Source organism: Thermothelomyces heterothallicus, assembly GCF_042370625.1.
Source record: "Thermothelomyces heterothallicus CBS 202.75 unplaced genomic scaffold P884_scaffold_40, whole genome shotgun sequence".
In the NCBI taxonomy this organism is placed as follows: Eukaryota; Fungi; Ascomycota; class Sordariomycetes; order Sordariales; family Chaetomiaceae; genus Thermothelomyces; species Thermothelomyces heterothallicus.
Window position 1 is genome coordinate 1 of NW_027192601.1, and position 13113 is coordinate 13113.

Consider the following 13113-nt stretch of genomic DNA (forward strand, 5'->3'; position numbering starts at 1 on the left):
AGCGCCAAAGAGCAGAGAGATAAAGCGTAAATAGACAACATGATTAGAGCTGAGATGCGCTGCCAAGAAAAAACTGAGAGTAAATAATCTTGAAAAAAAAAAAAAAAAAAACTCAAAAAGCCAATGCTCGCTTGCTAAAGTTTCCGAAATCATCAACCCAAAAAGCAGAGGAAATAACCAGAGAAACCAAACTGAGATAAGAAAAGCGGCGAGCGGCTCCAGGATGCGAGACAGGTGCCGCAAGAAAGCAACAAACTTCCGGTGCGTGAGCTGCCGATGTCTGTGAGGGGTCGCGGGAGCGGATCAAGTGTATGGTGTGTGCCCAAAACAAGAGTCGACGACGAGGAAGAAAACAGAAAAGGTCAAAACCAAGCGCTCGAGTGCTGTTGCATGCCTCCTCTCATTCATGCTGTTCCGTTCCATTTCGTGGGGATCATGCTTCGCTCATGGATCATGATCGTGGCAAGTGGCCGTCATCAAGGGGTCGTAACATCGTCAAAACAAAAAGATGGGGGGTCATTACGCCCGGTTCTCCTCGCCAGCGTTGGCAGCGGCGTTGTTACTCTCCGCAACCATCTTGGCAAAAGTCCGGACGACGTCGCTCGGGATCTGGTCCCAGAGTAGCGACCGAGTGTAGACCTCGGCGGCAGACTGCTTGGTCGAGCTGCGCATGCTGGCCAGAGCCTCGGCAAGATTGCGTCTCCCTTGGCTCGTCGACCTTTCGGCCGGCGGCGCAGCCTGGAGGAAATCTTGCGAGGTCAGGTCATTATACTGCTCAGCCGACAGCGAGAAGATCTGCTCGTTGGTCTGTTGCTCGGTGGGCCGCGTCAGGGCATCCGCCATCTCGCCCAGCGTCGACGGGGCGACGTTGTCGACCATCGGCGTGGCCATGGACAGGGACGGCTGCGATGCCTGGGACCAGGTGGTGCCCGAGGGCTGCGGGGCTGCGCTCCCGAGGCCCGAGGCGACCTGCGACACGCCGGCATCCTTGAGCACGTTCTCCAGGAGGGTCGCGGACGCGGCGCGGACATCCTCGGAGACGCGCGGGATGCTGGGCGTCGACGACCGGCTCGAGAGCACAAAAGCGCCAACGAGGAAGAGCATGAAGAGGAGCCCGCCTTGCTGGGCAGGCTTCTCGGAGTCGGCGGTCGTCGGCAGCGACACCTCGGGCTTCTTGGCGGCCGGTACGATCTGCATCTCTTGTTTGACCTCGGAAGTGTTCTGCTCCATGGAGAAGTCGCCAAACATGGGCATGTTGTCCCAGGAGCAGTCCATGTTGATGCCATCCATGTCGCTAAAAGCACCGGAGAATCCCGACGCGGTGTTGGAGGCACGGCCCATGGACTGCACTTCGTTGGTCAGGACGCTGATCTTCTTCCGCAGCTCACCCGTCTCGATGGTGTGCTTGCTGATCAACTCCTCTTGCTTCTTCTCGAGCTCATGGATGTACGACTCGCAGTTTTGCTTCTCCAGGGTGAGCTTCTGCATGTCCCTCTGCATCTTCGCGATGGTCTCCTCCATCTGGGCAATGAGCTCGGTGAACTGCTTCTTCTCGTCCTCGAGCCGCTCGGTGTGCTGCTTCTTGCGCTGTCTCGAGTCCAGGCTGGACGGTTGTCAGCATGTGTGCAAGACCCTCTTCGGCGGAAAGTAAACTTACGCTGCTTGCCTGTTGCGCAGCAGGCGCTTCTGTTGCTTGAGCTCCTTGATCTCCTGCTCGTCCGTCGACTGCGCGATCAGCTGGTCAATGTTGCTGAGGTTGCGCTCGGCAGGAATGTCAAAGCGGGCGTTCTTCTTGCGGATCCCATCGCCCCTCCTGAGTTCGTTATGCGACCGGATCAGGGGGCTGGCTGGCCGAGGCCTCTTCATGCCTTGGGCCTTGAGGTCCTGGCCCATCCACGCATCCTTCTGGGGGGAAGTCGGGATCGACTGAGGGGCGGCCTGCCCGAGCTGTTGGAACATGGCGGCCGGGTTGGGAGGGGCAGTGAAGGGAGTCGGAGTCTGCATCGTGGCGGGCCTTTGGAAGGCGGCGAGGTTGGTCGAGTCATACTCGACCGGCAGGCCGTCGAAGGCCTGGAGTTGCGGGGTCGCGGAGCCAGAGGTGGTGATGGGCCATGCAGCATGGTTCTGGTACAACGCTTGCTGGCTCTGATCCATGCGCAGGAAGGGGTTGTTGCTGTGCTGATCGAAGAAAGGGTTGTTCGAGGGCACAGACTGCATGTCGACCGGCTGCCACTCCTCCGTCTTCGGTGAGAAGATCGAGGGCGTCACGCCGAAAGAGTCCCTCCTGCTCTCTACCATCTGAGGTGACATATCCAAGCCCGAGTCAAGGGCGCTGTGGTCAAGAATGTTCTCGTCGAGGATATTCGCGTCCTCCTCTTCGAAGAACTTCTGAGCGTTGGTGGTGTCGACTGTTAACGGCGCCCTGTAGAAGGACGGCATCTGGAATGCTGAGACCATGGTGGGCCACTGTGTGTGTGTATGTATGTGGTTGAATGTGCAGGCGTTTGATAAGGCTGAGATCCCGTGAGGATGGGAATATGTGCGAGCAGATCCTATTAAGTGTGTTAGTGGTCGGGCACGGAACGAGCGGTGAGGGTTTTTTCCGGATAAGGCCGGGGTAGGATGCAGGCAGGATACGGAGCTCTGGGAACTGTGGGGTTCTGTCAAGCGGCGCAGAAGGTTCTCAAAGCCTCCCGGGGTGCGTACTGTTGGTGTTTGAGAAAATCTTGATACTATAGCTTGTGTTGCTTTTTTTTTTGTTTTGAGAACGAAGCGCTTCATGCACTCAGTGAATGAGCGTGATGGCGTTCGGTGCATAGAAGGGTAAAAGTGGGTTGATGAGAGGTAGGTGGAGAAGCACCGGGAGCGGGGAGAGCGGGAGGCAAGGGCAGGGTTTTGAGCGAGAGAGCAACGTGAAGTGTCACTTACACTTTGTGGTGGCAGTCGCACAAGCCGTGGTCAGAATTCTGGAAGGAGGGGTAGTTCGGACCAGAACCCGGAAAATTGTGGGAGCTGATGGTGCGTGGGAGGAACGGGAACCGAGGGGCTCCGCTGAGAGAGGTGAGCTTCTACGACACAACGTGAAGCACCTTAGATGGGGGAAAAGATAGAAGAAAAAGATTTCTTCTTCAGTCAAGCAGACTCAATGCTGCTTCTGTCGAAGAGTTCGTGTGGAGTGCTGGTGGTTCTCTGAGGTTGGATGACTTGAGAGGGGGGCAGATGGGATGCGGGCTCCTCTATGTTTTGTACTCCGGCCATGGTCAGGCCGATTCTGCAAGACCCTCACGAAACCGGGAGCGCATCCGCGGCTTGCCCAATTGCAGTGAAGCGGGCTCTTGGGTATTGTGGCCGGTGGTATGTACCTCGAGTGGGTGTTACGGAGCATTTGCCCTGCGCGGGAATCACGGATCGCCAACCCATTTTCGGGGAGTGAGGGGTGAATTGTTGTTAGCTTGGCATGGGGGTGTAATCAGAGACGTTCCGATCTGAGAAAATCAGATTTGACGGAGAAGCGAGGCTCGTGCTGGGATTGGAGGACCGCCGCCAGGAGCGTTTCTACAACGGAGCACAGCGTCTTGCATCGCTTGCTTGCAGTCTCCGTTTCAGAGAGACTTCCCGTGACAGAGCCGGTACGCGAACGGGAGCGCGAGCAGGCGTGCGCTCATGTTTGGAAGATGGCGATCAGGCCACTGTGACCTCCAATAGGAATTATAGTGGTGTTTCCCGCGGGCTGTCACGCTGGTCGACTATAGAGCGAGAAGTCCTGGACAATAGTGAAAACGGCAGCATCCGAGATCAAATCAGTGATCGACCTTCAGATCCCAGCGAAGGTGTTTAGCTGCCGTTGTGGAGTAGCCCAACTGCGTGGATGTATCGACGGGGGGGGGGGGTTGCCAAAGTGTCGACCGAGGCTTGAACCCTCGTTTGGAAGAGTACTCTGTAACAAGAGTGCTGAGTACCGGCCGGGGAGACAGAACGGAGGTATTGGGAAGAGAGGGGTGGAGGGAGAGGGGGAGGGGGGTTGTTGATGGAAGGCGAGCGCAGGACGAGGGATGCTCCTCTGCTAATTGGACTAGCAGGAGAAGCGGTTGTGGATGACCGCCCCGGCGGGCATGTTGGGCAGAAATGGGCCCTTGGGGGGGGGCATCGATACCCAAGGGCGATGGGTGAGGGTAGTCTGCTGCGACTCGCGGCTGCTCCCACCCCTCTCCCCCCTCCCCCCTCCCCCATCCCCCCCCCAATCCTCCAAGCCGGGGGTCTGGGCCGAGCCTCGTGAGCAGAGTCGTGAGAAGGATCCCCGTTTCGGCGTCTGGGCAAACCAGAAGGGAGTCACGGCGCCAACCTAAATTCAGCCACTATCCGAGACGGCGAAGCATCACATTGCGCAGCAGTTGCGCTGAGTGGGGTGATGTAGTGAACGCGCTCTTGAGAGAGCCCGGGATGCTAAGGTAAGTCATTGCTAGTGCGTTACGGAGTAGAAGTTACAGTCTTTCGCGGCGTTGGACTGAATGGGCGTGACTTCGCCGCGACAGACTATGATAACGACCCGGCGTGGTGGTGTTGAGGGCTGAGCCGGGAAGATAATTACACCTAGGTTCGCGGGGTGAGGTAAGTGGTGACCGCCTTTCGCCTGCTGCCAGCGAGTGACGCGGCGCAAGACATACTCTTCTCACACCTGCAAACCTACCCTCGTCGTCGCCTTCCATCGACGGAAAGCGAGTCCAGTGCACTGCGCAGTAACCTGTACGAAGTACCAGTTCGGAATGTGCAAGAGTCGAAGACAGGGCAATCCCATCCGCTTGTCTGTTTCAGCAGACAGGGTCCTCCATGGGACGGGAGAGCGGGGGAGGCCGGGCCCTTGCGGTTGCGTCCTTGCATCCGCGTACCAATCATTTTTCTTAGTGCCTGGTCTCAAGTGAAAACGCGAAGTTGCACGTTCTCCACACGCAGACGGTCACACAACCTGAAACGTCCAGGTCACGTGATAAACTCAGAGCACAGACGAACACCACACTCCCAGTAGTTTAATCCGTACTAGTAGCACAGTTGCTGCCGTGCTTTCAAGCAAACGTTCGAGAAGATGCCTCGGTTTGTCATCCGACCACTGTGTGTGCGGTCGTCGAGCTCTTCCTCTTCCTCAACCCCAACAACCGCCACGCCCGCAACGAAGCTTCCGTCAACACCTTGCCGGGTTCCCACCTGCTCCTACAGCCACAACTCCGTATTGCTCAGTTGTGCATTGTTTTGATTTTATCGCGTATTTCCTCTTCTCGAATGCCGCGCTCCCAACGGGCAGGGCTTTAGCCAACGGGCTGACAGCAACAGTAAACAGTCGCCCCCAAAAAAATACACAAATCAACAAGCCAAAAAAAAGCGGTGGCTGGTTGCAGCGCGTCAACATTCCAGCAACTCCACTCACTGTCGCTCTCTTCGCCTGTTATTCGTCCTTTCGCGTCAGTTGGCATGTCCACTGGTGGGAGAACGGAGCGCTTGCAGCAGCTAACACAGCGACTGGCCACTCGGGGCGCCTGCCCAGACCCGGTGTGAGCCTGGCCGCAGATTCGAGGCCCGCGCCATGTCGACCCAAACAAAGCCTCGTCCCTCCGTCCCTGCCCAATACTAAGAGTCGGTGTGTTTCTGCTCTCAAACACGAGAGAACGCGTCCTGCCGGATCGGCCCCTGGACACGACGACCTCACTCGTCGCCAAGCCCATGATGACGCTCCACTCTCGTTTCGTCCACTTCCCGGCTGTCGGTGATCACCTGGCGACGATTCGCCTGCCGGCGCTCTTTACATCCAACACCCAATGGTGCAGGCGACAATTCACCTCACCTCACTCGGGATGTGACCCCGAATGACCACGGATAACCAGCTCCTAAATCAGCGGGCCGGCCGGGTGACTCGGGGGGTCGCCTGGTCAACACTGCCGCCCTAGCCGCCATGATTATTCAACCTCTCTGGCGGCATTCATTCGCGTTACTTTGTTTACGAGCCATCTGATAAGGGAGAATGCAGTCCTTCTCTGATCCAGGGCGAGCAAAGCTAGCAGCGAAACATTGCGCATCCGGTCCGAGATTTAGAGTTCGACTTGAAACCAATCACACTGTTCCGAGGCTGTCACACACCGTACTACAGTTAACGGTTCCGATATCACCGGGCTCGGGTTCAGAGTGGCTCCCGCGTGACACCGCGGTTCCGGTGCTCTGGGGAAAACAAAACTCCTGCGCCGATTGACCCGTTGACCCCTCCGGGTTGTCTCGAACTGAGGTGCAATCAAAACCCTTGACGTTGGCGCGTCATCACAAACAGCAGGTCATGGACGACACCTCGTCTGCTTCCGCGACTGGCTTATCAGACTCGAGCTGCATGCATGCAATCCCACAGGCTTGACTCCGCAAGCGGTCAAGGCCCAACTTGAGTGGCTCAGGACCTGGGACTTCATCCGATCGATCTCTACTTTGGTAGGGATTTGACGAGGTCGAAGCAACTGTCGGTTTCCTGCCCAACGGAACGGTTCTGCCAATCTAGTGCCTCCAAGAACCCCTTTGCATGCCCACATGCGCGTCGCAGGATAATGGGGAATGCTAGGGCGGCGGCCTCGCCAGGGGATGAGGAGAAATAATCCTATTTGCTGCTTATTCTGGGGCAAAGTGTCGTGTTAGATGACCCGGAAAACGATCCGAGGGCCGTTCATCTTCTGACTCATACTTGTCAACGCCCTCGGTCGTCTCAGGGAGAACCGCCCTCCCCGGTGTCTTCGGTTGCACAGCTTCACTCACCCCAGGTTGGACGCTGCACAAAGTTTGGGGACGCCCACACCTTCCCGTGTTTCGCAGTTACACGGACCTCCTCCACAGTGCAGAAGCCTAATTAGCGGGAATCTATCTTCCTTCTATGGGCCGCCTGTCAAATTCCTTGAATAGGCAGACCATAGTCCTAAAAGCTTACGATATCTCTGACGGAGGAGCTCGCGAGCGGTAAGTTGCAATTTACCCACTGTTGCCTGCGAGCGAGCCTTGATCAGAGTTAGTTAGCTGGAATCTCGTCATCGGCCGCAGAGCCGTTGGCATCTTCACTCATTCTCGATCCGTCTGAAGCGGGGGAGGACCCTTGAGAAACCTGAAACCAGGAAACGCACGAGGAAGGGTCCATTCTACCAAACTGCCAGCCAAGCTCTGCAGTCTTTGTCAGCAGACCGAAATCATGCTCGTGAAGGAGACGTCAAACTTCTCATGCTGAGCCAGTCGTCGCGAATGCTCAGGCGGTGAAGCCGCAAACAAACGGCATGGCGAATTTGCAGACAATTTTGACCAAGATGGTCTCACAAGCGTGGATTCGGCGCCTCGATCCCGCAAGTCTGGGACGTTGGTCTCGGCGATTTCTGGAGCCTGTGGGAAAAAAAAAAAAAAAAAAACATGCAGGTTTAACGGGGGTCATGGGACTGCGCGCCAGTCAGTTTTCGTCCTGCTTGGCGGCGAGCTGCAGCTTTTCAATGTGCAACATGCAGCGCAGCGCAGCGCAAATGCGGCGCTATGATGGGCGTTTCAAACGCGTTCGGTGCCGACGCGGTGTAAGCGGCGGTGTTTTTTTCTCCCGCAATCGCCTGCCATGATCGGATCCGGCTGTCCGTTCTGCAACTTCTTTCTGCCCTCTGTTTGCTCTGGCCGAAATAGAGGCGCCCAGGGACGGGGGCAACGTCATTTCGAAATGGCACAGTCCATTTGGAAAGCAACAACGGCAGCACTACCAGGGCTGTGGCAGAACGATGTGAGGTGTGCGGAGTCACCGGGCTTTCGCTCTGCCTCTAACCGATTCTGGACCGTTTGGATGAGTGGTACTCCGTACCTCCGTTATTATCCGTAGTTAGTTCAGGTGCTCGTCGTCGTGAAGGTCCACTCGTGACCCATGTTGTTGACATTGTGCGCCGCGGGCAAGGAGTAACTACAAGTAGCGGTGAAGAAGATCCGGAACTCCAACACCCGACCCGAACACTCGGCGACGTTTCCACCCTCGGGGCCAAGGAATCCCAAGGATCGGTTTTGATACCATGTGGATTTTCCCTCTTGACCATTTTGAGGTTATCTCCCCTTCGTTAACGTTGATACCTTCCTCCACTTCTTTCCATGTCCTGGTCAGTAACCAGGGTGGTCTCTGGTTCGGGTTTGCACAGCCTACCCAGATCGGATCTACACAGTAAGATACTGCTACGCTACCGCTATCCCTATTCTGGATGGACATGGCGGAGGCATAGCGGGTCGTGTTCGATATTGAGACCTCCTTGCCGCGGAAGATTTCGACACACGAGTTGGATGAGTCAGATCATCCAGGTCGTTCTTGTGATTGTGGAATCCCTTCCTGCCTGAGACGAGCAGAACCAGTGAAACAGTGGGAGCGGGAACGCTGACAATGCCCGAACAGTAAACGCTACACTACGGATCACAGGGGACTGCCACACACATCCAAGTATAAATCGAAGACCTCGCTCGGGCCGGATGGATAAAGCTGGAACGTAGGATCCAAGGCCATATCGGAGGTGAGCGGGTGAACGTTGGAGTGTGGCGGGCGGAGAGGCAGACAGAGGACAGAGGAGATGAAGGATAGATCCGGAACAGAAGAGTCTGGGCTGACTGACCCCTTCACCGCCCTTGGGCTTACTTTGCAAACTTTCCACCTCATTCGACTCGAACATGCCCGGCCATCCGAGCACACTCAGCTGAAAGCTCAACATAGCTGGGGCCCCCCGGTCCCGTCCCGGGCTCCGAGCCAAGATAGTAGGTTTCCTGAGTGCGGGCACCGGAGCCCGAATGGAGGCTGCTAGACGGAGATCGGAGTGGAGCTGTGGTGTGGCGCGGGGGGGGGGGGGAGCCCCGACGGAGAGGGATTCATAACGGAGCAGGCAGTCGGTGTCGATGGGTTGGAAAGGGGTGAAGCGGGCGGGGTTCCCGAAGTGGACATCCTCGTGGGTTGTGGGGGATCTAGGTGAATTGAACGTCGGACGTCGGCATGCCGTAATGAGAAGGGAAGCAAGGGAGGAGGGGGTGTGTTCAACGAGACGTCGCTGCCTGCTGGCTGGGCCTTGCAAAAACCACGGCGGCGTTTTGATCATGCGACAAAATGGCGGGAATGGCATTGCCGTGCGAGAGAAAGAGAGAACACACGGCCAAACTGTGCCGACAGCATACATATCTCCGGATGGGCTGCTGCGCCTTCGACATGATGATGACACAGCTGTGCCATCTTGGTGCCTTGCGCATCTCCCTATCCCATATCCCTCAGTTGGTGCCTCGGCTCTTGGGACGAAACTGCTGGGCTGGTTCACCGCCTGTTATGCTCGAGAGAATTCGGGAGGTCCAGTGATCCTTTTTTGCAATCTCGATCTCACCTCGACCGGATGATGCCTGCCCGTTTGCATCGAGGATCAGAGATCTCGGCAGGACCGAGACTCCCCCCCCACCTGGCAGGGAGCGGGCATTGCCGGGGGGACTCGCGGTCCAAAGCGAGGCAATCGTGAATATTTGAGGAGGCTGACAACCTGACAAAATTAGTCTTAAGTGCTGGAGATTTTCAAGCATGCCTGGTCAGCGCCATTGTCCCCGGACGGGGGGGGGGGGGGGTGAGAAGGAGAAGGATACACCCGCCGTGTATGAAGATTTTAGCAACCAACTAAGAGGAAGGGGGGGCGCAGCAGCGATGCCAACATTGGCTGCTAAAAAAACTCGTGAGAAAACAAAGGAGGCGTAGTAGGCAGCGGAAAGATGATACTGGGAGACGCGTTGGAGGAAGAGGTCCTCTAAAGTCTGTCGGGAAGACGCGATGACTTTGCTCACCGAGGTTTTTTTTTGCTATACGTCGTCGTAAAACTTGAGAAGCTCTTCTCTGCCGCCTCCATAAGAGTCCGGAGGGCGACAACAAACACTACGGTAGCAGTTTGGGGCCACAAGTCGATGCTAGATGTTAGAGTCCTCGAACACTTTTTGAGGTGAGGCTCTGCTTCGTTGAGCGGAATAAGCAACGCAACGCAACGCAACGCAGGCGCATGCAGGTAGGAAGCTTAATGCTGTGCTTGGTTCGATGAGAAGGAACGTTCCCAGTAATGCAACTTGACTTGAGAAACTGGGGGAGCAGGCCCAGCGGTTTCGGGTGAAAAGAAAGGGGGCTGCTTGTCAGTCATGTGAACCCATGACGGAGAGGTACTGTACTCAGGGGGTCAGCGAGCCAAGGTGAAGCAAAAATAGCACATTGAAATACAGCACTGTCGAACATAGATAACGTATTCTCCAGTTGTGTGCGGTTGAGATGATCTTTCGAGGGCGCTCAGGTTTGATTGAATGATAACATGACTATACCCCAAGTCTACAGAGCAGCTGTGTGACCATCCAGCAGAGAGACTACTCTTTCCACGACCTGTTGATGGTTGTGCTACACCTTCGACTTGGGGAGCAGAAGAGGGCACATCCGAGACCCCTGTGGTACCGTCCACAAATCCGCCCACCAAAGAAAAGTGAGGCGTGAGTGTGGCACTTGCAGAAGACCAACAGCTAGCGTGTGCCACCAGATCTTCATCCGAAAAAGGGGGGGGGGGGGGGGCCGCCTAGGCTCGTTCGCTGGGGAAGGGCCAGTGAAGTAGTCCCGTGCTTTCAATTGGGGCGGGGGCCGCGTCATCTGGAACACGCACCACAGCAGGCTGTGCGAACCGTCGGAAACGTTCATGGCATGAATGGTTGTAAGCCCTGCCTCTGCCCGATGCTTTCGGGGCTCAAATGGACGCGTCTTGCATGTTCTGCCGGGACGGTGGTCGAATCACCGTGTGAGAACAGCACGTGTCTAAAATGCATGTTTGGGCCCTCACTCTTCCCACAGCGGAGGAAAGGAGGAAGGGGAGGAAATGGCGAAGCTGCTGGCGGAAACAAGTCCTATGACGAGCCAAAGTCCCACAAACTAACAAGCAGACTGTCCGACTCCTCGGGAGCATTGGCTTTGCTGAATATCCTCTTGGGAATCATGTACTCGATGACAGGAGGCTTTTTAACCTCCTTGGACATCTCGGCCTCGAGCAGCTGGAGGAGTTCGTCAGCACTGATCTCTGCCGGATATTTCTTTCCGTGTTAGCACTTACACTGCCATAAGAATGATCCAGGAAATCCTCCAGGTTGTATGCTTGTTTGGTAAACTGCTCCGAGATGATCTTGGCGATGGTGGCGACGTTGGGGTGGTAGTGAGATTGCAGCTGAACGATCTCCCAGAGACAGCTGTCAATGGCACGAGTCTCCATTGGATCTCTCTCATCGGGAAGGAATGGATCCTCCAGGCCCTCGCGTTCGAGCAACTCCCTCTCCTCCCTGGTCCGAGGCACGCGGTGCATCATGAAGGTTGTCAGAGGATGTTTCTTAAAGAGGTTGTAGAACCATGGTACGATGGCCACGATGGCACTGGGCGGGGCATTGAGAGCCAGGCGGGCTAGACGCTTGATGAAGCTGGCGACTAGCACTGCGGGCAAATGTGATGAGCCGAGGAAGGTCTCGAGCAAGCGGAAGAAGCGCGAGCGATGTTTGGAGTGGAGTATGTCCGCGTCGAGCAAGGAGTATAGCTTGGTGTAGAACTCCGGGTAGTCGAGGTTGCGCTCCTGAATGAGGTAGAAAACTCCCGACAGGGCGAGCAGCGATATGGAGCCGCCCGAATTGTAGCAGTCGGTCAAGAAGTCCATGAGCATCTCTGGCTGGGTGAACCAAGGGGCAATGGAGGTCGACATGGCCTCTAGGACCTTCTTTCGTTGCTCCTTGCTCAATCCGAGATGCATAAGTGCTAGCCACGCCTCCTGGGCCTGCTTCTTGTGTTGCGACAGAGAACGCAGAGGGTGCTTCTTCTTCTGGGGCGGCTCGACGTAGAACTTCTCCAGCTCATCGCTGGACCCGGGAACGTCCCCCATGCTGATCAAGAGGTTGAACACGGCATTCCGGATCGATTCGTCAGCGGTGTTGTCCCGTTCTGCCAAGTACGTCCTGCTTTATCGTCAGCATGTTGGTTAGGCCACGAACCGCGGGAGAAAAAAAAAAAAACCTACTTGATGGCCTCGAAGGTGTAGAAGCGAATGTCGTGATACTCGTCGACGAACCTCTCGGAGAATTGCCCCAGCAGCGGTTCGACGGGAGACTCGAGCAGAGTAGCTACGATATCCGAGAAGAAAAGGCGGGGAAACACCGCTTCCTCCCGGTCGGTGAGGTGCTGGGCCTCGGCTTTCAGCAGGGCCATGGCCAGCATCAGGGCGTTGGGCGCCAGCTTCTTGCTCCGAAACATGGATAGGAGGACCCCACGGTAGTCGGCCAGACGGGCACGAAGCCAGCTGACGACAGTGGCGTCTTTCTCCGACACATCCTTCCTCTTGACCAGACTACCGGCGGCTAACAGCCGGATAAATGTGCGGCATAGCGCTTCGGAGGCGGGCAGCGCAGGTTTGGGTTCGACCTCGTGCTTCTGTGCGAGTTCAATCAGGGTCGCAATGTTGTTGTAGTGCCTTTTCGACTCTTGGATTTCCGTCTCGAGCCTCTCGATTGTGGCCTGGAAATCGTGCTCGTCGTTGCCGTTGCCGTCGCCATCGCCGTCGCCGTGGCCGCTGCCAGATTTCCTCCTCTTCTTGCTCGCGTCCCCGTTCTCCTGGCGCTTCCTCTTGCCCGCCGCCTTGGCTGCCGCGTCATCCACGACGGACGGCATTCTGCTCGATATATAAATATTTATCCACAACGGCTGTGAACAATCGCCCCGTAACGAAGGAATGTGATGTGCTGGGCTGGCCCTCAACGGTCTCTCTTGTCCACGGTCGCGGTTTCGAGCTTTCGGGGTCTCGCCGTATCGCAAAAATTATAGTGGGGCATAGGTTATCTCTGCTGCTGCTTGGTGGACCCTGGCATGGCAAGCAGCCAAGGCCGGAGAGGAGGAAGCATTGGCCCTGTCTCTGTCTCGGGACACACGGTTAGCAATCGTCAAGTTGGAGTAACTATCACGTGACCAATCTACGGCAAAGACCCGGGCCTGAGCATTCCGTTAAAACCTCAATTCGTTCGCACTTGGCAGCAGCGAAGCTCCGACAACGTCAGGCCGTCACGCATTCGTTATCC

The 13113-nt window shown here is 56.4% G+C and overlaps 3 protein-coding genes across 3 annotated transcripts; all 3 read right to left on the minus strand.

Moving 5' to 3' along the window:
* Positions 1-519: 519 nt before the first annotated feature.
* Positions 520-2457, minus strand: P884DRAFT_212188 (uncharacterized protein; the record flags this gene model as incomplete). Its single annotated transcript, XM_069439135.1, has 2 exons — positions 520-1603; positions 1658-2457. 2 exons carry the CDS (start codon positions 2455-2457, stop codon positions 520-522), a joined length of 1884 nt encoding a protein of 627 aa, XP_069293511.1.
* A 6816-nt stretch (positions 2458-9273) lies between these two features.
* P884DRAFT_174818 (uncharacterized protein) lies at positions 9274-9459 on the minus strand (the record flags this gene model as incomplete). The annotated part of the gene is made up of 1 exon (XM_069437318.1): positions 9274-9459. A coding segment is annotated over one exon (186 nt), but the record flags the coding sequence as incomplete, so codon positions are not given.
* A 1125-nt stretch (positions 9460-10584) lies between these two features.
* On the minus strand, positions 10585-12821 carry P884DRAFT_295170 (CBF/Mak21 family-domain-containing protein). The gene is made up of 3 exons (XM_069444317.1): positions 12063-12821; positions 11118-12000; positions 10585-11058 (listed from the first exon to the last, which is right to left on the minus strand). Exons 1-3 carry the CDS (start codon positions 12707-12709, stop codon positions 10915-10917), a joined length of 1674 nt encoding a protein of 557 aa, XP_069293513.1. The 5' UTR covers positions 12710-12821; the 3' UTR covers positions 10585-10914.
* Positions 12822-13113: the final 292 nt, after the last annotated feature.